The sequence below is a fragment of the Macrobrachium rosenbergii genome, chromosome 8 (genome assembly GCF_040412425.1).
Source record: "Macrobrachium rosenbergii isolate ZJJX-2024 chromosome 8, ASM4041242v1, whole genome shotgun sequence".
Classification (NCBI taxonomy): domain Eukaryota; kingdom Metazoa; phylum Arthropoda; class Malacostraca; order Decapoda; family Palaemonidae; genus Macrobrachium; species Macrobrachium rosenbergii.
The window spans coordinates 6,457,736-6,485,203 of NC_089748.1; the positions used below are offsets into that span (position 1 = coordinate 6,457,736).

The 27,468-nt window shown below is 36.2% G+C and overlaps 1 protein-coding gene across 10 annotated transcripts in view; it reads left to right on the forward strand.

Moving 5' to 3' along the window:
- pnut (septin 7-like protein pnut) overlaps positions 1 to 27,468 on the forward strand; it is a 483,231-nt gene that overhangs the window by 141,944 nt on the left and 313,819 nt on the right. For 7 of the 10 annotated variants that reach the window (XM_067107213.1, XM_067107212.1, XM_067107209.1 and 4 more), the window contains exon 2: positions 6,670 to 7,367. The exons of the other annotated variants lie outside the window; for them this stretch is intronic. In XM_067107213.1, coding sequence (XP_066963314.1) covers positions 7,053 to 7,367 — 315 coding nt within the window. In that variant the 5' untranslated portion in view covers positions 6,670 to 7,052. The remainder of the gene's footprint in view (positions 1 to 6,669; positions 7,368 to 27,468) is intronic. 10 annotated transcript variants of the gene reach the window in all.

A 27,468-nucleotide genomic window follows, 5' to 3' on the forward strand; every position in this document is an offset into this window, starting at 1 on the left:
TTGCTCAGTGTCCTTTATCAAATGTAAAAATTATTTACTCTGAAAGCTTGACGTTAAATGAAGTACCTTTTATCCCCCCCCTTTTTTTTTTACTACAATTTGTCATTTGTGTCCAATAAAAGATAGGTTGTATGGTTCTGTCTAATTAACTATATTATTTATTCAGTTTTACGCCTAATAGTGCGATCTTCTCAACCGATTATTCATATCCAGATTTATTTTTAACGCATAAAGTTGGATTTCTTTATTTTTTTAAATTGCCCACATTCTTATACATCATTGAACACCATGAAGATTGAAAGGTATTGGTTTTCACGATTTTTTCTCGAAATGAGCACATTTATGGTTTTCACGAATGCTTATAACGTCATGACTTCTCACTTAATTGTCTCCGAGCGCTGTGTTCTGAGTCCTTGTGCCTGAACAGTAAGTGTAATTACCCTGGTATGTCAGAAAAGAGAGAGAGAGAGAGAGAGAGAGAGAGAGAGAGAGAGAGAGAGAGAGAGAGAGAGAGAGAATGCCAGCATTAATATATTAATTTTTTGTCAACATTATGTGTGCGCATGTTTGCATTTATATATATAGACGTAATTGAACACGGTATAGTACTCGAAATATTGTGCATGTTAATCGATCTTCATAAATAATAATGTTTTCATGTGTGTGTCATTTATATATATATATATATATATATATATATATATATATATATATATATATATATATATATATATAGAGAGAGAGAGAGAGAGATTGATTGATTAATTGAGAGTTATATGAGAGAGAGAGAGAGAGAGAGAGAGAGAGAGAGAGAGAGAGAGAGAGAGAGAGAGAGAGAGAGAGAGAGAGAGAGACTCACGACCATCTGAAATCATGGCACAGTATGTATTTATAGCTGGTATGTGTGGTATGCGAGAAATCGCATGGCTTACGTTTAGGGTGATTGAGGAGTCATAATAGTTGCTGACAGTTTAGAGAAACGAAATAAAAGTAGAAGAAAAAATCTTGTGACCTTCTGGTATGGTGGATTAGTGATCCCACATTTATGTTCTTGTGGTATATTGGTCAAAGTGCACATTGTTGCATTATTTTGAAATTTGTACCACTTTTAGGAATCAACAAAGAAAATTAAATTATCCTCCCGGGAACATGGTCCTTTCTATGGCTAAAAACCAGTCAAAAAAAAAATAAATTTTGAAATTTGTACCACTTTTAGGAATCAACAACAAAAATTAAATTATCCTCCCGGGAACATGGTCCTTTTTATGGCTAAAAACCAGTAAAAAAAAAAAAATAAATTTTGAAATTTGTACCACTTTTAGGAATCAACAAAGAAAATTAAATTATCCTCCGGGAACATGGTCCTTTCTATGGCTAAAAACCAGTCAAAAAAAATAAATTTTGAAATTTGTACCACTTTTAGGAATCAACAAAGAAAATTAAATTATCCTCCCGGGAACATGGTCCTTTCTATGGCTAAAAACCAGTAAAAAAAAAAAAAATTAACGAATATGCCATTTTTATGGTTAGCTACGTGTTGCTTTATTGTGACTAGGAACCCTTTGGCTTTAGCTTGTAGTCGTATATTGCTTAATTTTGTGTTTGAATTATATTCTGTGAAACATCCAAGAGACCATTGAAGAATCATTGTCCCCTCCGGAGATCCGCACCATTAGAAATGCAGACACCCTTGTATTCAGTATGCTCTTTGTTTCTTTTAACTTCAGAGATATTCAGGATGGTGTCATCTTCCCCCTTTTTATTTGCATATCAGATGCTGCTTGTTGTTCCACAGCCATCATTATAGTTCCTCGGTTATTGTTGCTCTGCGCAGAAGTACATTCATTGGCTCTGTTAAACCCTTCTGGTCCCTCGCTCTCTGGCTGAATAATAATGGACCTTGCATCCTCCTCCTCCTCCTCCTCCTCCACTTCATAATCATTATCTTCTATCTCTCTTTCATATCCTATCTGTGAGCACTGGGTCTCTCTCTCTCTCTCTCTCTCTCTCTCTCTCTCTCTCTCTCTCTCTCTCTCTCTCTCTCTCTCTCTCTCTGAGGGGGAGGGGGAGTCCGTCTTGTGCAACCCCAAAAGCTTGACCTCGGGTTTGCTTTGGTTCGACACGAGATTTCGCTGTTATATTTACCCAGACACTGAAGGATTCTTTTGCGATGCGCTGTTTTCATTAATAATTCTCCATTTTCTATTGCTGTTTTCTGTTTTATTACTTGCAGGATGTAGTGCTGTGTTATGTTGGAATAAATGAGGACCGTAAGGTGTGCTAAAGGACTTTGAAGTACGGGTTGGAATTCGAACCTTATCCCGTTAGAGTAGTACTATTATAAATTTAACTTCCTGTGTTGCCCCGTAACCTCGAAAGACGCTCTGAACTATATCGTAAAATATGGTGAAAGTATGGAAATGTTTTCATCTGTGTAGGGGCTAAGTATGCTGACTGTAGACGACCACTTTTTTGACGCAATATGTTCGCTCTTCAGTATCGTGCAAGAAGCCTTCATTGTGTATACTATAACGTGTTGACAATTTGGCAGAAGTTTTCGTCGTCTAGGACCATACCCACTTTCGTTGCATGCCAATTACAGATGAAGGTTCAAACTTTTTGTCTTTACAAATCGTATTCATATAAAAATGTGGGCTTTATAATTCGTAATATCATTAACATAATTACATACAACTCTGTAAGAAGATGAAGTCTTCAAAACTGTGTTGAATCTTACAGGTTTGTACAAAGTTGTATATTGTAATTTTTGTGTTGAGTTGATTCTTATCAGCAATTAGATTTAATATCTGGAAATACTTTGCTTTCCAGATTGAAGGTTTATATATATATATATATATATATATATATATATATATATATATATATATATATATGTATATATGTATGTATTTATGTATGTGTATGTGTATATATATATATATATATATATATATATATATATATATATATATATATATATATATATATATATATATTTGTATTACATGAAGCAATATATATCAAGGAAAAAACGGCTATATAAATTGATGTGCTTTTGGTTCCTCCTAAATTTAACGTGATGTTCAGCTATTCCTTATTGAGCATTATTTTGACGCTTCCCTATCATACCACTCTATTCTGTAAAGTTTCTTATTATATTACCTTTTTTTAATCTTATGCACAGTTCTTCAAGATCCTTGGTAGATCACCTGCCTTTGTCAGAGGTACACAATTTATTTAGTGTATTAATCAAAAGTCGATGTTAAATTCAAGCATTGTTTTTTTATTTTAGTTATTACAGTTGATTTTTAATTTTAGAACAATTGAAAGCAAGTCTTATAGATATCTGGCGCAACTGAAAGTCTAATTGTCAAGCCCAGGCGAAACGTATTATGCATTTAAATAGTACTTCTTTGTAATAATTTCTCACTTTGGCTCCTGGTGTATATTTCTGACTGTCCTGCAGTTATTTCATTTGTTACTTCTGTTAAGTGATTTCCAATTATTAAAACTAGTCGGTTTGAAGCCTACTGTCAGCCTCATGGTGGTGGCGAGTAGTTGAACCGTTCGGATCAGAGGGCAAGATTCGCACTCTCCCTCTCAGGTACCAGCATCCTTTGACGATAATCTCTAGGGCGTCTCATCCTTAGTGTGTTGTGCATCAGGGTGTCAGTTGCTTCAATATTTCGATCGAGGTTGCTATGTTATTTGTAATAGTGAAGGAGTTCAGTCGAACGTTGATATTTCGTAAATTGCGGATCAAACCAACAGGTAGGTTAGAGTTTCAGGGAACTGCAGTGCATTTTTATTGGTAGTTTGTAACCATGACAGTGTATGACGTATGGCATTTACATGCACGATGCAAGACAACAAGAGTCTTCTCTCTCTCTCTCTCTCTCTCTCTCTCTCTCTCTCTCTCTCTCTCTCTCTCTCTCGTGCTTGTGTGTTCGGTGTACTCATGGGATCATGTCTGGTTTTAAAAGTACCTCTCTCTCTCTCTCTCTCTCTCTCTCTCTCTCTCTCTCTCTCTCTCTCTCTCTCTCTCTCTCTCTCTCTCTCTCTCTCTCTCTCTCTCTATATATATATATATATATATATATATATATATATATATATATATATATATATATATATATATATATATATATATATATATATATATCTATATATTCACTATGGTCTAAGGATCATGTCAAGGATTTTCTCTCTCTCTCTCTCTTGCTGTATGGACGGAGAATCGTTGCTACGATGTAACTTACTGGGAGGAACGTGCGCTTGTGATTCCTGTCAATAAAGTGAAGTCTGCTCTGTCTGTTTGGCGAAAGGACAAAGGTTATGTTCATTTCAGGAGTGAGCATATTACCTGGACATGAAACTTTCTTCACACACACTAACTATATATATATATATATATATATATATATATATATATATATATATATATATATATATATATATATATATATATATATATATATGTGTGTGTGTGTGTGTATGTATTACAACTGAAGCCATTTCCCTGGCAGTGGTTGACTCCCAGGAACGTAAAGAGGACACACCGCTTCTACATGGATGTTTTGTAGAAAACATCCACAACATTAGCTCATCAACAGCATGTTCACCTCCATCTTGTGCGCACACTCACTTCCTGGATGTTTAAACGCCTTTCAAGTACTTGTCTTCGTGCCCTCTTTACCACCACCTCTCAACACCTCCGAATTGTATACGCTTTCGACCAGCCTATTATTCTCCATTCTCTCCGCATGACTGAACCATCTCAAAATACTTACCCATGATGTCACAACCACTAACCCTTTTACCACCACCTACCCTTTCACCACTTCCCCTCCGTATCTCCACCATTCTCTTTCAGCTCTTAAACCACAGAAACATGACGAGAGTCGGTTGAATAATCCCTTTGTAAATCCTGCCTTTGTTATCCATAGACACTAGCACCCTTCCAATCTCTTGCACACATCCTGCTACTTCGCTTGCTTTATCTACTCTGAAACTTTTTTTCCCATGTTACCATCAGTTAAAATCATGACTCCCAAATATTTATATGAATCTACAGGTTCCATTCTTTCACTGCTAATACTAACATTCAGTGCTCATCCTATTGGGTCTATCACGTTTATACTCGGCTTTCTTCTTTTGCAAACACTTTTAAAACACTAATCCCTGAAATCGCTCTTCACCTCCTTCAAAGAGCGCTGTATCATCTGCCATTTCTCACTCCGTAATCGAGCAATTGTCTAATCTCACATTATAAATACAACTACTGACCTTTTCCTAACTTAGCATTACTCCACCCATAGAGATATTAACAGCCACCCTTGTCTCAGCCCATTTTTCACTCAGAGCCATTCACTCTCCAACTATATATTGTAAGACATGTTTCATTCCATAAAAATTCAATCGATCTCAGCATTTTACCTTCTATACACCTGAACACTCTCAGCACGCTCCCTCTGTCACTTTTAGGCACATACAGCTGTTTCCTTTTACCTTCAAAGTTATCAGATAACTGTTTCAGTACAACAACTTGATCCATACACCCTTCTCTTTCTAAACCCAGACACTAATATCTGTCTTTTCAATTATTTTTACATGTCGCCCCTTCCCACCCCTTCTTACCCCCCTCTCTATTGGGGCTGAACTTGGACTTAAAGGGCATTGGGAGTGTCACTATTAGTCTCAGCGACCTCGAAAACTATGGATCAGATACTAATATCTGTCGTTTTGGTTATTTTTACATGTTACCCCTTTCCCACCCCCCTTCCCTATTGGGACTGATCTTGGACTTAAAGGGCATCGGGAGTGTCACTATTCATCTCAGCGACCTCGAAAACTATGGATTAGACACTAAAATCTGTCGTTTTCTGTAATTTTTACATATACCCCTTCCCACATACCCCCCCCACTTTGGTGTCAGTGATGTCTTACCCCACAGTGCTCTTTCCCCGATGGTAAGTCATATGTATACCAAGTTTGGTTGAAATTACTCAATGTTTTCAGACTGTATGTGGAACACGCACACACATCCATTTATATATATATATATATATATATATATATATATATATATATATATATATATATATATATATATATATATATATATATATATATATATATATATATATATATATATATATATATATATATATATCTAATAGTATAATTGCATTTATAAAAACTGTTTATGTAATTTGGGGTTAATAAACGACATTGCATCTAGACTAGAATAAGAAGTATAAGTGTTGTAGATACCTTTGTGCCCTCGCTTGTTTGTATTGTGTGTTCACACGTGCGTAAGAAGCATATACAAAAGGATAAAGGTTTGATTAGGTTCGCATTAATGAGGGAGATGTCCAAACAAAGCCAATTACTTAGACGTCCGTGAATCTTTAAAAACTGTAGAAGACAGTGTCAAGTACCACATGTGAGTCCCTCCAGCCTTTCTCCCCACTTCAACGAATCTTGAAAGGAGGTAGAAGAGGGCATCTCTCTCTCTCTCTCTCTCTCTCTCTCTCTCTCTCTCTCTCTCTCTCTCTCTCTCTCTCGGCACCTCGTTAGTTTATCCTGCAGGCCTATTCATAGAAGGTTTTGTTGCCTCTTATGCAGTTCACTTTCCGTGAATAAGAGTCGTGTTTTTTTTCCTTTCAGGATTTAGACTTAATCTTTTAAGAACAGGAAATGAAGTGACAGGAAGTGACCTGGAAGACGAGAGAAAGGACCGGAGAGAAGTGTTCTCGTAGATTTTACATTTTTATAAATATATTATTAATAAGAATAATTCATAATTTTTATTCATTTGTGTAAGCTGACGATATTTCTCTGACAAGTCCAATTGACTAAAGTGTTGTGTTTCTTCTCTCCTCCAATCTCCTCCTCCTGCCCCCACCCCTCCTCCTCCTCCTCTTCCTTCTCCTCCTCCTCCTCCTCCTCCTCTTCCTTCTCCTTCTCCAACACTGCACTTCCTCCGTTGCCATCATCACCACCCCCGGGCTTCTCTTCGGCATTGCCGTGGTTTCATCGTGGGCGTGATTATGACGGACACGGCTCCTCCGCCACCACCTGCGCCGCTTACTATCTCCTCCACGCCCACCGCTAATGGTGGCCCACCACCCACGACGCTGCCGCCCACACCACCTCCACCACCCATGCTTGACCTCACCCCTTCCCCATCCCCTTCCTCCTCCCCGACGGCAACAACACCTACAACCCCACAATCATCTACGTCGGGATTCTCGGCTTCGTCGGTGACCTCTACTGCCACCAACGCAACCTACAACAACAACAACAACAATACAAACACCGCTTCCGCCTCGTCTTCGACGCCTTCTGCTTCGCCCATCATAGCCGTGAGTGTTACCACTTTGATTTTTGCTCTTTTGCTGCTTTTGTTTATTTAGTTATTGCTCTTGCGTCCGCTGCGGTGTAGACACAAAGTAAACTGGTATCCTTAACAGTAAATGCAATCTCTTGGAAATAAGTTAGACGTTCATACAGGTCTGTCAGAATTATGGTGTTCGGATGCCGTGTGGTAGGTGTTTACTACCCTGAAAATTAGCCTTCACATTAAGTGTATAAAATAAAAGAAATAGTGCGGATTGTTGTAGTTCACTCATGGAAGAAGCCAGTTGTAGGGACGCAATAGTTTTATTTATCTGAGGCCGGAAAGAATAGAAACGAAAGGGGAAGCAATAGCTCGAGACCTCTCTTTCGATGAGAGTTTCTTGAGGTAGAAATAGCATCTGTGCTCTTGTGTGTCTCACTGTTTAGAGATGGCGGTGGTAGCCGTCACATAACTCTTGAAGACGTGTTTGCGAACTTTCCATATTTTTCTTCTAAATCCCGGTACGAAAGAAAACACCAAAGTCAGTTTCGTGACTCCAGAGGAACCCACCTTCTGAAAAATGAATGATACAATGATCAGAAAAAGAGAAATGGTGGGAGAACTCCAAGATTTATTTGTAGAGGGGAGACAATAATCGAATCGAATAAACCTATGCTGTATTTCTCTTATGATTTTACATCCCAGTGTTCTTACTTAGATCGCTTGAGTGTTTTTGAAAGTGATCGGACACCACTTCATACCCCAGAGACCAGTTTGTTGTTCGTAGTTGTAGTGCTATTGCACCACCAGGTTGGAATGCCCTTCGATTTATATACTTTCCAACAAAATTATTACGTTAATATTGTATTTTTCTTAAAATCAAAGACAAACATCAAACAGCAATAACATCATGACTTATTAAAACCGAAAACGCACAGCAATTTAAAAGTTGGTTGTTTTACTAGAGTTGTCAACATTCCCGCGAGAAGAAAACGATGAATGAATTAGGAATAACTTGAGTCAGAGTAATTACCAAAGGCCACGTTTTAGGCACAGCAGCAATTGTAACAATCTACGACGTTTTTCCAGACCACCTTCCTTGAGACTTTTACCAAATGCAAAAATAAAAAGGTTTGTTACTAGTGAAAGTCGTTATTGAACGCTGCCTACAGAACTTATTAAGAGAATCTCCCGTCCATTGAGTTGACATTTTTAACACGCACAGAATCTGGTTTACGGTATCGGAAAGTACGATCGTATTAGTTATTCAAATCAGGACTTGTTCAGTTTGCTCGACAGTTCAGTTTATTTTGGACCCTTGACTCTTGTGCCTTGAATGCGTATGTGAGCCAGAATATGACCGGATTTTTGTGGTCAAGGGATCTTTGTCTCCCTGAACATGCTGGTTGTCAGTGACTGTTAAATGGACTTGTGAATTGCAGTTTTTAACGAAACCCATTATTAGGAGCAAGTTTTGGAATACATCATTATAGATGAGTTATTGTAGTATGCATGATATGCATGTACTCAAACACATATATATTTCTTTCTCGACCCAGAGAGCCTCTGTGAAATTCCGTCACACGTGTCTTTAATGTGCTTTTTCTTCCACTTATCTCCAGCCTCTTATTTCATAGTTGTTATCCAGGTGTTTTTATGTATATATATATATATATATATATATATATATATATATATATATATATATATTATGTATGTGTGTACTTATCTTTTTACAAGTTATTACAAAAGATGTCTATCTTGTCTGGTGGTGTCCAATAAACCAGCCTCTAACGAGGCACAATTCAATTCAGTTCTTTCTAGAGATTTATTAATTTTATTCATGATACAAGGCATTTAGTTGAAACAGCGTCGGCTCTCTTGCCGTTTGAAACGACTTACGCTTTCAAGAGAAAGAAAATGAATAGGCGAGTGCCAGTTTATACTGTGGCAGGTAAGGCTTAAATGACTGAAAAGGCAGAATTTTGTTTGTGCATATGTTACTAATCGTTGATGCTCGGTTTTTTTCTTGGCCAGGCTTTTTCCCATTGAAACCCACATAAATTAATTGCAGCCCTTACAAGGTATCACGTTCATGCCTATCTTTTACCGTTGATATTTGGGTCACTACAAGCTAAGGGAATTTCGCTCTCAAGGTTTACTACTCGCTGACCATCTTGATGATGCCACCCAGGTATGGGATTTTGGTTTTATTGGCCTCTCGTTGGTGGTGAGGAAGGAAATTTTATTAGCTCTATAAAGCCCTTTTTTCAGTCATGGCTGGGGGGTTTTAATGGTGAAAATTGTTCTTATATTATTTTAAATTCCGCATCGTTATAATCATGGAAATCCATCACTTACTGAAATATATTTGTAACAGAAAAAAGGACTGTAGGAAATGGAGAAGGTGGGTTTTCTTTACGGGTAGAACTTGCATTCTTTTGTTTCCCGAATAGTACATCCAGGAAAGGAATTGTCATAGTGTTCCCATTCTGTTTTGAATTTGAATCTTTGTTATTTAACTTAATGAAGAAATCGTCCGAATGTCATCAAAGTTGAACTCCAATTTATGGGTGACATATTAATGTTTAGTCCTTTATTCGTAGGTGTTCTCTTCAGTTAATCTCGTGATAGTTGGTTATATGGCTTTAATCTGCCCAGCGGCCATCCTCAGAATAGAGAAGCAGAGGGGAAATATTGTTGAAAATACTAAATGTTAAACAAAGCGACGGGCAAATTGGATTCACTGCAATTAAGAATAAGTGGCAAAACTAAATTAAAAAGGACGACGTTAGAAGTGGCATTAGGGGTTTCTTCAACGAAAGCACAAACACCCATAACACTGTCAGAAATGCTCTTTCACAATGTCATAGTGAGGGGAAATGAGACTCCTGGTACTGAGCTGTGTGTGATCGTAACGCCTCAGCAGAAGCCACATGGACACTAGATATTATGCAACTACTGTAGGTGTCGGAATTTTAGACGAACATGCGCTTCAGTCTGCCTTTGATGTGTCTTATTAAAATTCAATTTTACAATATATCTGCAAAAATTCAAATGACCATAAATAATGAAAGGGGACGATATCTTAAGGAACTTTCCTAGGTGGGGGATTATGCGAGGCTGTTGACTTTCAAACCAAGGGACAATATTAAACAATTTGCACTGCGAATAATTGAGTGGAATCTGGGCTGTGTGCCGTCCGGCAAAATCAGTTAACGGTTTGTTCCAGTTGTGTTGAGACAAACAGTCATTTCAGTTTGTACTGGTTGGAGCAGATACCAGCTATATGCATTATCTGCATATTCGCTTATTTTTAAGACCAACAGTCATGTCAGTATAGAAGAATGGAGTTAACATTCGTTATGGCTGCCTCTTACACATTCTGTCTTGATTTCGGGTCTCTCCTTTCCCGCCAGACTTACAGTTGCCCAGTCTCCACTTGTGACCTCACGTCTCCTGTGTAATCACTGGTTGTCACTATTTTGATGCGGTAAGAAAAGAAAAAGAATCACTTTATTTTTATGGTTTTTATGTGGATTAAAATTCATTGTGGCAAGACTACCTTCGGTAAATTTTGGATTGTCCCAAGTATCCCACACTCACTTTGAGGGGGTGTTGCATTTTGTTGTTTGTTTTTGGCTTATTTCTATTCGTTACTGCAAAGTACGATTTTTAATTCATTGTTCGTTTCAAATCGAGTATTGTGTATCATGCTTTAATGTACGATGGATTTGTTCTTTACCTACTATCTGGAGTACACTTACGATACGATATTGATTGAAATTTATAATTGCAAAATCGTCACCCAAACTACCGATACTTTTTAATGTTTCAGTCGCGTCTTTTGTCCGAAATTCCAACGGCACTCGATGCCTATGGCTTGGCAGTACTTCATCCAGCGTATCGTTTCACTATGGCCAGTGCGAAATTAAGATTTTTAACGCCTTTATTTTTTAAACATAATGACACTTGACTACTCAAGCATCAGACGCCATTAGCGGAATGGTTATTTACGAGCGTACATGCGCTCACGTGCTAGGAGTACGGTCAGAATGCCTGAGTATAATGAGGTGCAAAAGGTCTTACTCAGGCTTTTCTTTGGCTTCAGAGCGCCATTGAATGGGTGAGAGTTGAATGAACCCTTTGAGGGTGTTGATGAAAGATGGCGAAATCTTTTTCGTTCCCTGGTGCTGCTGAATTCGTCAGGAGGTGGAAATACCTGTCTGGAAACATTTTAGTGGAAGATAAAGAAGTATTTGTTTGAAAAGTGCTTGTAGGGAAATAGTTTAGGAATTTGGTTGTCTGTAGTATTTATAAGTTGGGCTATTCCTGCATTAGTAGGCACAAGGTGTTTGCATGCGAACTCTAAGGGGTAGCTAAAGTAAAGTTGTTAGGTTTTGAGGAGGCCAATTTAGAAATCATTATTAAAAGTTACACTATGTCGTTACATTGAATTTTATAACCATGTTTGTTGTTTTGACATAATATTTTCTGTTACTTTCACTACTATTTCCAGATATATATTTTTTCCTAGCCAACCTCAACAGCTTTTGCTTTCACATTATATTTTGGATTTTCCTTATCATACCTGTGCGCTGGCACGGAAGCTTTATGGATCTCATTAGCTTGAATGTTAAGTTCACACATTTTTGAAATTTTCTCTTCCCCCGGCACTCTTTTTTTCTAGCCATTGTTCAGTGTCCGTCTCACAACTCTCAGGCCCAATTGATTACTTTACTGTGCCCTCGGTCAGAATGAATACCTCTCTCTCTCTCTCTCTCTCTCTCTCTCTCTCTCTCTCTCTCTCTCTCTCTCTCTCTCTCTCTCTCTCTCAGACATTCCAGTGGAAACTTTTGGTAAAGTCCTTGAGGTCTTTTCATTGTTGTCAGTGTTGGAATGGTGCACAAGGTGCCGAGTTCCTGTGGCGAAGAATTGTGTTTTGATTTACCTCCTTTGGTAAACATCAGTTGTGACAGGAACTGCATTCATGAGCTTCGAACTGGTCTCTTCTGGCCCTCCTTTTCTTCACCTCCCGCATTCCTTCGGTCTGCCTCCTTCCCTTTCTTTTACATCCTCTTAGTTTGGTTTCCCTTCTTGCTCCTTTCGTTTTTACGTTTCTTTTCCTTTTTTCATTTATTTTTTACTTCTCTTATCGTGTTTTTTACATGTACTACTTATTATCTTCTTCCCCTAACGAATAGAATAATAATAAAATGCGAAATTGATAACGATGTTATTAATGCTAATAATAGGCACAAATATCTTTACGGGGTGTCAGTGGCACGATATGGGTTAACTTCGCTGGAACTGACTTCAGAGTGAATCCATTACCAACTTTTTTTAGCCCGTTATCGAAATAAAGCCCAGGCCAGGCGTTCAATTATCAGCTAGCCAGAAAGCTGTGTAAGCAGTACAAACTGCAGCACAATTTTTGCGGGGCATCGGTGACATTAACTTAGGGGTATCTACGCCACGCGAGAGTTGCCACCTACCCATTTTTTAATTTTTTTTTCTTTTATATTTTCATATAGTATTTTGAATTGGGTGGATTTTATCTTTTTTTGGGGGGGTCGGTGGTCGGAGGCATTAACTTGAGCGTTTCTACACCAAGTCATGGATTGCCAGGGATTTCATGAGGGCTTTTCTCCATATTTATCCTGAAGCTCTTCATCACAATCAGTATCCTTCGCCACATCGTGTTCCCCACCAGTTCGCCATGATTTTATTTGCCAATTTCTTTTAACTTTTATTCTTTGCTTATTTTTTATTTTTATTCATTTTTTATTATTTTTTTTGGGGGGGGGGATTGCATTTTTTCAGGGTGTCGTTGACATTACCGTACGGGTTTCTACGCCACCCCAGAGGTGGCAACTTCCCTATTTTTTTATTTTTTATTTTTATTTTATTTTGTTTATTTTGAGGCACTTTATAATGGTGGGGTCGGTGCCATTAACATTTGAGTTTCTACACCACACCAGAGGTTACTGCCTTCCCATTTTATTTATTTCATTTTGGGGGTGGGAATTTTATTTTTTGGGCCATTAATTTACGGGTTTCTGTCACACCAGAGGTTGACACCTCCCCATTTTTATTGGGGGGGGGGGGAATTTAATTTTTAAAGGTCAATGGCACCTCCCCTTTTTTTGAGGGTTTTTTAATTTTTTTAGGGGTAAGCGACACCACCCCATTTTTTGGTGGGATGTTTTTAGGGGTCAGTGGCACCTCCCCTTTTTTGGGGGCATTTAATTTTTTAGGGGTCAGTGGCACATCCCCGTTTTTTGGGGGATTTTATTTTTCTAGGGGTCAGTGGCACCGTCCCATTTTTTGGGGGGGTTATTTTTTTAGAGGTCAGTGGCACCTCTCCATTTTTTGGGGTGCGGAATTTATTTTTCTAGGGGTCAGTGGGACCTCATTTTTGGGGGGCTTTATTTTCTTAGGGGTCAGTGGCACCTCCCCGATTTTTGGGGGGATTTTTATACTTTAGGGGGTCGGTGGCACTTCCCGTTTGTTGGGGGATTTAAGTTTTTTAGTGGTCAGTGGCACCCATTTTTTGGGGAGGGATTTTATTTTTTGGGGGTCAGTGACACCTTCCCGTTTTTGGGGAGATTTTATTTTTGGGGTTCATTGGCACCCCGTTTTGGGGGGATTTTATCTTTTTAGTGATCAGTGGCACCTCCCTGTTTTATGGGGGGATTTTATTCTTCAGAGGTCAGTGGAACCTCCCCTTTTTGGGAGGGGGAATTTTATTTTTTTAGGGGTCAGTGGCACTCCGTTTTTTGGGGGGATTTTATTTTTTTAGGGGACAGTGGCACCTCCCCAATTGGGGGGGGGGGATTTTTATTGTTTAGGGGTCAGTGGCACCGCCCCATTTTTGTAGGGATTTTATTTTTTTAGGGATCAATGGCACCTCCCCGTTTTTGGGCGGATTCTGTATTTTTTTAGGGGTCAGTGGCACCTTCCTGTTGTTGGGGGGGATTTTATTTTTTAGGGGTCATTGGCGCCTCCCCATTTTTGGGGCGATTTTGTTTTTTTAGGTGTCAGTGGCACCTCCCCATCTTTGGAGGGATTTTGTTTTTTTAGGGGTCAGCGGCACCTTCCCTGTTTTTTGGGGGGTATTTTTAGGGGTCAGTGGCACCTTCCCTTTTTTGGGGGGATTTTATTTTTATAGGGGGCAGTGGCACTCGTGTTTTGGGGGGAAGGATTTTGTTTTTATGGGTTAGTGGCATCTCCCCGTTTTTGGGGGGATTTTATTTTTTTTAGGGTTCAGTGGCGCTTCCCATATTTTGGGTGATTTTTTTTTTTAGGAGTTAGTAACACCCCGTTTTTTGGGGGGGGATTTATTCTTAGGGGTCAATGGCACCCTGTTTTTAGGGTGAATTTAATTTTTTTGGGGCGGTTGATGGCATTAACTTACTGGTTTCTACGTCACACCAGAGGTTGACACCTTCCCATTTTTTATTTTATTATTTTTCATCTCGTGGGATTTCATTTTTGTGGGGGGTTTCGGTGGCGTTAACTTAAGGGTTTCTACGCCACGCCAGAGGTTGCCACCTCCCTATTTTTATTTATTTTTTTATTTGTTTTTTTGTTTGGGGGGGATGTCGGTGACATTAACTTGAGGGTTTCTAAGCCACGCCAGAGGTTGCTGAGTCTCCATTTTTAATTTTTTTTTTTGGGGGATTTTATTTGTTTTAGGGTCGTTGGCATTAACTTAGGGGTTTATAAGTACGCTAGAAGTTGCCACGTCCCCATTTATATTTATATATATATATATATATATATATATATATATATATATATATATATATATATATATATATATATATAAATTATTTTTGGGGGTAGGGGTGGGGGTTCGGAGACGTTAACATGAGGGTTTCTACGCCAAGTCAGAGGTTGGCATTTTCACCTCCTATTTCTGAAATTCAGTGGTTCATTATTTCAAGTTCTGCCTCCATATAATTTTTTGCTTTCAGCGTTTAGAATTTCTGTTGTCGAGACTTTTCTGCATATTTAGCAATAATGTAATGCGTTTCAAAGTCCGTTCTGATGTGTGGGTGGCAAGTCTCAGTCACATATCCAGATCAGAAAGAAAAATTAAAATATAAAATAAAACCAGCTATAATGTTGCAATATTACAACATCTAAACGCTGCGGGTATTGTAAAATCGTTACGTTTTCATTGGGAATTATAAATGAAACCGTAGTTATGGACTCAACCTGCCCTCCAGTACAATGGTTCATTCAGATCTGAACAGACATTACTGTATGTCTTTTCAAACGTATTGTTTCAATTACATTTTCAGGAAGTTAATGAGTTTAAGTAGTTATTAATATGGTTGTTTTGGAGTATGTCTAATTTTTTTGCTATATTCATCTGATTCTACAGTATATATTTTTATTTTCCTGTGTGTATAGTTTTTTAGTTCCCCTGTGACTTAGGTTACGTAGGTCACGTGTATGGTGTGCAAGACATTAATCGGTTAGAGTTCTAGTTTACAAAAGTACACGAACTTTTCTACACACACAGTAAAGAGTTCCTGTTCCCTGAAATTTTGTAGAGTTAAAATAGCGTTGAAAGCTGAACTTAGAAAGAAGCTGTATTTTGATTCAGTAAACGAAAACTTGTCCTGACGTGGAATATAAGAAAACAGACACGTGACAATTCCTTGAACATTTCTTGATTCCGTCGGGATCTTTCCGTCTTTTATTGTTGACCATAAAAGGCTGTTTTGTACTTTACCTCCGCTTAGCTTGCACGGTGCTGCCATCTGCTTTATTGCTGTATAATCATAATTTTTAGCGTTATGGGATCATCAGTATAGTCTCTCTCTCTCTCTCTCTCTCTCTCTCTCTCTCTCTCTCTCTCTCTCTCTCTCTCTCTTATATTTATAGTATATGTATATATATATATATATATATATATATATATATATATATATATATATATATATATATATATATATTTCAAAGATGTAAATTTTCATCTTATTGCTAAACCTACATCGTTATAAGACACCCTTCTTACCATGCCAGGGTATTTCTATTGTTGCAAAGCAAACGCAAATGTTATACTGTAGATATAATCCAAGCGCAAAACCATCATTCTATTAAAGCAATTATATTTGTAACGGAAAGTTTCGCCTCCCGTCAGTCATATTGTTATTTGATACTTTAGCCCCTCCCTTCATGGTAAGAGGGAGAGAGAGAGAGCTTTTGAGAATGTGTGGGCTTTCAAACCACTGTATATATGTATATATATATATATATATATATATATATATATATATATATATATATATATATATATATATATATATATATATATATATATATATATATATATATATATATATATATATATATATATATATATATATATATATATATATATATATATATATATATTAACTTTATCACATACACAATTGTTCTGTGCATTAGCAGAATTACTAAAAGGACGTCATTCAAACTGGATGGTATCTAATGGAGTTCTTTTATTCAAAAAAAAGTTACAAGCTTTTTTGACATTATCAAGTATCCGTACAATGAGCAGACGCTGGACTACGCGTCTGCTCATTGTACCGATACTTGATAATGTGGACTGTTTGTCCAAGGAAGCTTGTAACTTTTTCTGAATAAAAAAACTCCATTAGATACCATCCAGTTTGAATGAGGTCATTTGGTAATTTAAATATATACATACATATACAGTACATACATATATGTACATACATGAATACATACACACACACACACACACACACACACACACATATATATATATATATATATATATATATATATATATATATAATATATATATATATATATATATATATATATATATATATATATATATATATATATATATATATATATATATACATACATACATATATACATACATATACAGTACTTACATATATGTACAGCACATGAATACATACACACACACACACACACACATATATATATATATATATATATATATATATATATATATATATATATATATATATATATATATATACATATATATATATATATATATATATATATATATATATATATATATATATATATATATATATGTGTATATGTGTGTGTGTATGTGTATGTATGTATGTATATTGAACTTTATTATTTTGTACAGCCTTGAACTTCTGTAATATATTGGACAGCCTTTAAACTTTTGACATATTTGGACTACTTTTAACTTCTTTAAGATATTTGGACAGTCTTGAACTTCTTTAAGATATTTGGACAGCTTTGAACTTCTTTAATATATTTGACAGCCTTGAACTTCTTTATTATTTTTGGACAACCTTGAGCTTCTGTAATATATTGGACAGCCTTGAACTTATTTTTTTGGACAGCCTTGAACTTCTTTAACATACTGGACAGCCTTGAACTTCTTTATTATTTTTGGACAGCCTTGAACATCTGTAATATATTGGACAGCCTTTAAACGTTTGACATATTTGGACTGCTTTGAACTTCTTCAATATATTTGGACAGCTTTGAAATTCTTTAATGTATTTGGACAGCTTTGAACGTCTTCAGTATATTTGGACAGCTTGAACTACTTTAATATATTTGGACTGCCTTGAACTACTTTAATATATTTGGACTGCCTTGAACTTCTTTTATATATTTGGACAGCCTTGAACTTCTTTTATATATTTGGACTGTCTTGAACTTCTTTTATATATTTGGACAGCGTTGAACTTTTTTCATATATTTGGACAGCCTTTGGCTTCTTTCATATATTTGGACAGCCTTGAACTTCTTTCATATATTTGGACAATCTGAACTTCTTTCATATATATGGACAGCCTTGACCTTCTTTCATATATTTGGACCACCTTGAACTTCTGTCATATATTTGGACAGCCTTGAACTTCTTTTATATAATTGGACAGCCTTGAGCTTCTTTCAACAGTTTGGACATTCTTGAACTTATTTCATATATTTGGACAGCCTTGAACTTCTTTCATATATTTGGACAGCCTTGAACTTCTTTCATATATTTGGACCGCCTTGAACTTCTTTCATATACTTGGACTGCCTTGAACTTCTTTCATATATTTGGACAGCCTTGAACTTCTTTCATATGTTTGGACAGCCTTGAACTTCTTTTGCATATTTGGACAGCCTTGAACTTCTTTCATATATTTGGACAGCCCTGAACTTCTTTCATATATTTGGACAGCCTTGAACTTCTTTCATATATTTGGACTGCCTTGAACTTCTTTCATATATTTGGACATCCTTGAACTTCTTTCATATGTTTGGACAGCCTTGAACTTTTTTCGCATATTTGGACAGCCTTGAACTTCTTTCGTATATTTCGACAGCCTTGAACTTCTCTCATATATTTGGACAGCCTTGAACTTCTTTCACATATTTGGACCGCCTTGAACTTCTTTCACATATTTGGACAGCCTTGAACTTCTTTCATATATTTGGACAGCCTTGAACTTCTTTCATATATTTGGACAGCCTTGGACTTCTTTCATATATTTGGACAGCCTTGGACTTCTTTCATATATTTGGACAGCCTTGAACTTCTTTCATGTATTTGGACAGCCTTGAATTTCTTTCATATATTGGACAGCCTTGAACTTCTTTAATATATTGGACAGCCTTGAACTTTTGTAATATATTTGGACTGCCTTGAACTTCTTTCATATATTTGGACAGCCTTGAACTTCTTTCATATATTTGGACAGCCTTGAACTTCTTTCATATTTTTGGACTGCCTTAAACTTCTTTCAAAATTTGGACATTCTTGAACTTATTTCATATATTTGGACAGCCTTGAAATTCTTTCATATATTCGGACTGCCTTGAACTTCTTTCATATATTGGACTGCCTTGAACTTCTTTCATAATTTGGACAGCCTTGAACTTCTTTCATATATTTGGACAGCCTTGAACTTCTTTCATATATTTGGATTTTCATATATTTGGACATTGACTGCCTTGAACTTCTTTCATATATTTGGACAGCCTTGAACTTCTTTCATATATTTGGACAGCCTTGAACTTCTTTCATTTATTTGGACAGCCTTGAACTTTTTTCATATATTGGACAGCCTTGAACTTCTTTAATATATTGGACAGCCTGGTACTTTTTTAATATATTGGACAGCCTTGAACTTCTGTAATATATTGGACAGCCTTTAAACTTCTTTGACGTATTTAGACAGCCTTGAACTTCCTCAATATATTTGGACAGCCTTGAACTTCTTTCATATATTTGGACAGCCTTGAACATATATTTCTTTCATATATTTGGACCGCTTCTTGAACTTCTTTCATATATTTGGACAATTGAACTTTCATATATTTGGACTGCCTTGAACTTCTTTCATATATTTGGACAGCCTTGAACTTCTTTCATATGTTTGGACAGCCTTGAACTTTTTTCGCATATTTGGACAGCCTTGAACTTTCTTATATTTTGGCAGCCTTGAACTTCTTTCATATATTTGGACAGCCTTGAACTTCTTTCGCATATTTGGACAGCCTTGAACTTCTTTCATATATTTGGACAGCCTTGAACTTCTTTCATATATTGGACAGCCTTGAACTTCTTTAATATATTGGACAGCCTCGTACTTTTTTTAATATATTGGACAGCCTTGAACTTCTTTCATATATTTGGACAGCCTTGAACTTCTTTCATATATTTCGACAGCCTTGAACTTCTTTCATATTTTTGGACTGCCTTAAACCTCTTTCATAATTTGGACATTCTTGAACTTATTTCATATATTTGGACAGCCTTGAAATTCTTTCATATATTTGGACTGCCTTGAACTTCTTTCATAAATTTGGACAGCCTTGAACTTCTTTCATAATTTGGACAGACTTGAACTTCTTTCATAATTTGGACAGCCTTGAACTTCTTTCATATATTTGGATTGCCTTGAACTTCTTTCATATATTTGGATTGCCTTGAACTTCTTTCATATATTTGGACAGCCTTGAACTTCTTTCATATATTTGTACCGCCTTGAACTTCTTTCATATATTTGGACTGCCTTGAACTTCTTTCATGTATTGGACAGCCTTGAACTTCTTTAATATATTGGACAGCCTGGTACTTTTTTAATATACTGGACAGCCTTGAACTTCTGTAATATATTGGACAGCCTTTAAACTTCTTTGACGTATTTAGACAGCCTTGAACTTCTTCAATATATTTGGACAGCCTTGAACTTCTTTCATATATTTGGACAGCCTTGAACTTCTTACATATATTTGGGCAGCCTTGAACTTCAATATAATTTGGACAGCCTTTGACTTCTTTATATATTTAGACAGCCTTGAACTTCTTTCATATATTTGTACAGTCTTGAACTTCTTTCATATATTTGGACAGCCTTGAACTTCTTTCATATATTTGGACAGCCTCGAACTTCTTTAATATATTGGACAGCCTTGAAGAACTTAAATATATTTGGACAGCCTTTGACTTCTTTGATATATTTGGACAGCCTTGAGCTTCTTTAATATGTTTTACAGCCTTGTACTTCTTTCATATATTTGGACAGCCTTGAACTTCTTTCATATATTGGACAGCCCTGAACTTCTTTAATAAATTTGGACTTGCTTGAACAACTTATATATATTTGGACAACTCTGAACTTCTTTAATCTCTTTGGATTGCCTTGAACTTTGATATATTGGCCAGCCCTGAGCTGCTTTTATATATTTGGACAGCCTTGACCTTCTTTAACATATTGGGCCACCTTGAACAACTTTAATATGTTTGGACAGCTTAGAACTTCTTTAATATATTGAACAGCCTTGAACTACTTTAATATATTTGCACAACCTTCAACTTCTGTGATATATTTGAATAGCCCTGAATTTCTTTAATATATTGGACAAGCTTGAATTTCTTCCAATTATTGGACAGCCTTGAACTTCTCTAATATATTGGACATCTTTGAACTACTTTGATATTTGGACACTCTTGAAATTCTGTGATGTATTTGTACATCTTTAATTTCTTTAATATTTTGGACAGCCTTAAACTTTTATCATACATTTGTACAGCCTTGAACTTTTTTAATATGTTAAACAGCTTTGTACTTATTTCATGTATTTGGACAGCCTTGAACTTCTTTAATATATTTGGACAACCTTGAACTTCTTTCGTATGTTTGGACAGCTTCGAACTTCTTTTATTATATCTAGATAGCCTTGAACTTTTTTAATATATTTGGACGTCCTTGAACTTCTTCCGTATATTTGGACAGCTTCGAACTTCTTTTAATATATCTAGATAGCCTTGAACTTCTTTAATATATTTGGACATCCTTGAACTTTTGTATATTTGAACAGCTTCAAACTTCTTTTAATATATCTAGATAGCCTTGAACTTCTTTAATATATTTGGGCAATCTTGAACGTCTTTCGTATATTTGGACAGCTTCGAAGTTCTTTTAATATATCTAGATAGCCTTGAACATCTTTAATATATTTGGACATCGTTGAACTTCTTTTAATATATTTGGACATCCTTGAACTTCTTTTGTATATTTGAACAGCTTCGAACTTCTTTTAATATATCTAGATAGCCTTGAACTTCTTTAATATATTTGGACATCCTTGAACTTCTTTCGTATATTTGAACAGCTTCGAACTTCTTTTAATATATCTAGATAGCCTTGAACTTCTTTAATATGTTTGGGCAATCTTGAACGTCTTTCGTATATTTGGACAGCTTCGAACTTCTTTTAATATATCTAGATAGCCTTGAACTTCTTTAATATATTTGGACATTCTTGAACTTCTTTTGTATATTTGAACAGCTTCGAACTTCTTTTAATATATCTAGATAGCCTTGGACTTCTTTGATATATTTGGGCAATCTTGAACGTCTTTTGTATATTTGGACAGCTTCGAACTTCTTTTAATATATCTAGATAGCCTTGAACTAATTTAATATATTTGGACATCGTTGAACTTCTTTAATATATTTGGACATCCTTGAACTTCTTTCGTATATTTGAACAGCTTCGAACTTCTTTTAATATATCTAGATAGCCTTGAACTTCTTTAATATATATGGACATCCTTGAACTTCTTTCGTATATTTGATCAGCTTCGAACTTCTTTTAATATATCTAGATAGCCTTGAACTTCTTTAATATGTTTGGGCAATCTTGAACGTCTTTCGTATATTTGGACAGCTTCGAACTTCTTTTAATATATCTAGATAGCCTTGAACTTATTTAATATATTTGGACATCCTTGAACTTCTTTTGTATATTTGAACAGCTTCGAACTTCTTTTAATATATCTAGATAGCCTTGGACTACTTTAATATATTTGGGCAATCTTGAACGTCTTTCGTATATTTGGACAGCTTCGAAGTTCTTTTAATATATCTAGATAGCCTTGAACTTCTGTATTATATTTGGACAACCTTGAACTTCTAACGTATATTTGGACAGCTTCGAACTTCTTTTAATATATCTAGATCGCCTTGAACTTTAATATATTTGGACAACCTTGAACGTCTTTCGTATATTTGGACAACCTTGAACGTCTTTCGTATATTTGGACAGCTTCGAACTTCTTTTAATATATCTAGATAGCCTTGAACTTCTTTAATATATTTGGACACCCTTGAACTTCTTTGTATATTTGAACAGCTTCGAACTTCTTTTAATATATCTAGATAGCCTTGGACTTCTTTAATATATTTGGGCAATCTTGAACGTCTTTCGTATATTTGGACAGCTTCGAACTTCTTTTAATATATCTAGATAGCCTTGAACATCTTTAATATATTTGGACATCCTTGAACTTCTTTAATATATTTGGACATCCTTGAACTTCTTTCGTATATTTGAACAGCTTCGAACTTCTTTTAATATATCTAGAAAGCTTTGAACTTCTTTAATGTGTTTGGGCAATCTTGAACGTCTTTCGTATATTTGGACAGCTTCGAACTTCTTTTAATATATCTAGATAGCCTTGAACTTCTTTAATATATTTGGACATACTTGAACTTCTTTTGTGTATTTGAACAGCTTCGAACTTCTTTTAATATATCTAGATAGCCTTGAACTTCTTTAATATATTTGGGCAATCTTGAACGTCTTTCGTATATTTGGACAGCTTCGAAGTTCTTTTAATATATCTAGATAGCCTTGAACTTCTTTATTATATTTGGACAACCTTGAACTTCTAACGTATATTTGGACAGCTTCGAACTTCTTTTAATATATCTAGATTGCCTTGAACTTCTTTAATATATTTGGACAACCTTGAACGTCTTTCGTATATTTGGACAGCTTCGAACTTCTTTTAATATATCTAGATAGCCTTGAACTTCTTTAATATATTTGAACCTCCTTGAACTTCTTTAATAAATTTGGAAAGCCTTGAATTTCTATGATAAATTTGGACAGCCTTGAACGTCTGCCTTGTATTTGGGCAGCTTTGAACTTCTTTTATGGATTTGGATAGCCTGGCATCTTAATTTGTTGATATGTAAAAGACCAATTTCTATACATGTATCCGAGTGAGAAATTTTGATTTTGACTTGTGCGCACGTTAAGGTTACTGTAGTCTCCACGTGCCTCTTTTTCATTTTGAGAAAGAGAGAGCGAAAGAGGAGGCTAACAATTTTAGAATAGGTGCCAAGTGACGAGAGCACCATTGTCTTCCTCTTGAGGGCCATTTCCTGTTTTAAAGAGCAGTGCGGAATTAAGCGAAGGGGCTGGTCCTTATCGCCTAATTCATGTAACCTTTGGTGTCGAGGTTCGTTGAACGGTTTTAAGCCCCCTCCCCCTATCCTTGCCAATCCCTAGTCATCGTCCTCCCTGTGGAGGCTGTGCCTTCCTGTGAGGTCACTCAAATTGATGGCATCCGGCGCCATCTTAGCTCCTCGCTACCGCAATTATTGTTCAGGCCCGTGTCATTGTCCAACGGTTTTGGCATGTCGTGAAAGTTGATCTAGTTGTTTTGGTTTTTCTCTCGGGCATTTACGATAGCAACTGCCCAGTATATTATTAATGTTCTCGTTGCTATTGGAGGGCATCGCGTCGAATTCATATTTGATTTTGAAGAGGAATTTGCTAAGGGAAAGTAATCGGTACGCTAAATACAGAAGCCTGTAGGGCGTTTAAAAAAAATTGTAATTCTGAATTTTAATTTTTGATTTTTATGAAATTTTTATTTTATTCTTTTTAATCTTTAATTTTTTTTGTATGCATGGAAACGAGCAAATGTATTTATTGTATACATGCGTTTCAGCATATTTGTTATACAGTTTTTTTCTTTTAAACTTCATTTTCATTTATTCATCATCATGCGAATGACCTGTTTGGTCCCAGTTCTAGGCCTATGGCCTATGGCCTAGACCTGGCATTTCATCCTGATCCTTCGGGCCAGCCCTATAAGAGCTGATTAGTCAGCTCAGTGGTCTGGTTAAACTATTTTAATAATAATAATAATAATATCCTTTTGTTGAACAGTTGTGTGTTCTGTATTTTATCCTCAAATTTTCATTGCCTCGTCACACTTAAGAAGGATTTTTTCCCCTAAATATACAGCACCGTAACTGTCAAGATTTAATAGTAAGGTTACTTAAAACCAAAAGAAAGAGAATAACATTTTCGTAAATGTTCAGGCATATTTACGCACCCAGAGCGCACCCACACACAATGGATGTATGCGTCTCTGTGTGTGTGTGTATATCTATACCTATCTATCTATCTATCTATCTATCTATCTATCTATCTATCTATATATATATATATATATATATATATATATATATATATATAATAATGTGTTTCATATTTTCCTAATATATCGTTTCACACGTAGGCATTTTGTTGGAAACAGTCAGCAATTTCTCTGAGCAGGAGTCTAATTTCTATGAAAGATGCGTTCGACACTGGAGATTGTCATTCTCAACGTGCCGGCGACATGATGTAATTGACTGGAATATTGAGACTATTTTAAGGTAGGAGTGAAGTGGGATTCGAGTGATGGAGGAAGATTGGAATTGGTTGAAGTTGAAGTAGTCTTGCGTTCTCTGCCTGGTCAGCTATGTGCTGTATGTATTTGTAATAACTACATTGCCCTCATAACTTCTCGATTTCTTCAGACATTTAGGATACACTTGTCACCCCAACCCAGAGAATGCTAGTTAGAATTTCCTTGTTGGAAGTTGGTCTTTCTTCACGTGATCTTTATTCCGGATGTAAAGCTTCGTAACAAACGCATCCAAAAAAGTGGCTATTAACTGATAAAATTAACTAAAAGGTTATTGTGGCAATCACAAATACAAATGGAAAAAACCTATGGATTGTATATATACAGTATATATGAATTTGTGTATGTGTATATATATGCATATATACATACATATATATATATATATATATATATATATATATATATATATATATATATATATAAATATATTTTATTTTTTACCACACACCGTCGTCTTTTCGGATGTGGCACCAGAATTGTTAGTCTTCTAGTTTGCAGCACAGCAAGTTTTTGGAGTAAAGGTGCTAGTCATACTGTATACCCCTTTTTGACCTTGGTTACCACCACAGTTTTTTAACTACTAGGTACATTATTTGCTGTCAAAGGCAAGAGGCACAATGGATTTTTAACAGAAATATCTCATCTCCCCGTCCTCGTGCATGTGTAGAAGCTGGGTCCTTTTGCTTGATAGGCGGGATTGCTACCTGCCAAACTGATACTGCTTGGGGGTGAAGGCATGGACTAGCCTTTTTGTTAAAAAAAAAAAAAAAAAAAAAAAAACGTATTAAATATTGGGCAAAGGCCTTAATATCCAAGAAGTAATACTGTGTGTGTGTGTGTATGAGACAGAAATGGAAAGGTAACTGTAGGGTGTCTGTGTTTATGAAGGGGTTATTGGTGAAGTTTTCTCCAGAGGTTTCATCAGTGGCTCTGCAGTAGAAGTATGACTTGAAATCGTTGTAATATTTGTTGTTTCCTCGAGGTTCCCTGTTAGGGGAAAATACATGTGTGTGTATACCGTGTATGTTATTTTTCATGATATCTTTTTTCTTCGTCTTACGATGAATGGCACCTGAAGGGTGGAGCCTTCCTGTTATAAGGTGACTGTTAGGAAAGAGGATGATAGACCAAGCCCTTTTCGGACACACGTCGACAATGAAGTGCGTTTTGTTGAAGAAAGGTGTGTATAATTCGGAAAATATGCACAGAAGGAGGAAGTGCGATTGTGTGCAAGTTAGAGGTGAGTGGTGCAGTACTGTACTTAAAGGGGGTATGACCTGCCGGTGACGACCATTTAGAGTAGGTGCATGAAGTGGGTTGATGTACAAATTTTCTGCGCCATGGGGTTCATCGTTGATTCAGCAGCTTAAGGATTCTTTGGGATTATCTGGTATTAGGGGGAGTGGCTTGTTGGCGAAATTGTGCCTGTACAGATATGGTCTTCGGAGAAAAGAGAGAAAATCAATAACATCCTGATCTCTCTCGTAAAATTTTTTAGTGGTATGTAATTTGACCTTGTTGCTGGGAACTCATTGTACATAATTGTTGTTAACCTCTGTACGCTAGACTATAATTAGTAAAGATGAAATTATGGAGACAGCCTCATGCAAGCATGAGAGAGAGAGAGAGAGTGTTTAATCGCACTGGTCTTTGAAGAAGTCCAGTATGACGTCACAGTTCCCTGATGGCAATATGTCGCAGCATTTCTTCCCCTCAGGATGCACCGTCTAGTGTCGATCCTTACCGCGGGTGCTGTAAAGGTGGACGTTTTGACTCCTGTATTCTTGAGGTCATCCTCACACTTCTTGCCCAGGACGGCTCACATAAAATTCCCTTTGTAAAAGTAGTCAGTTCCTCTAACTGTTGTATTGTGTTCCTTTCCTTCTGGCAAGTGAAGCCTTTGCCGAGATATGATTCCTCAGATCTCTAGAGAAAGACATTAGTTATCCTCAGAAGTGTTCCATTCCCATCTATGTTTTTCTTTTCAGTGATTGAAGAACTCGTGATATTATCTCGTTTTATCCTTTTTTTCTTTTCCTTTTTTTCTTTTCCTTTGACGTCAGTTACAATCTCATATAAGACAGTAA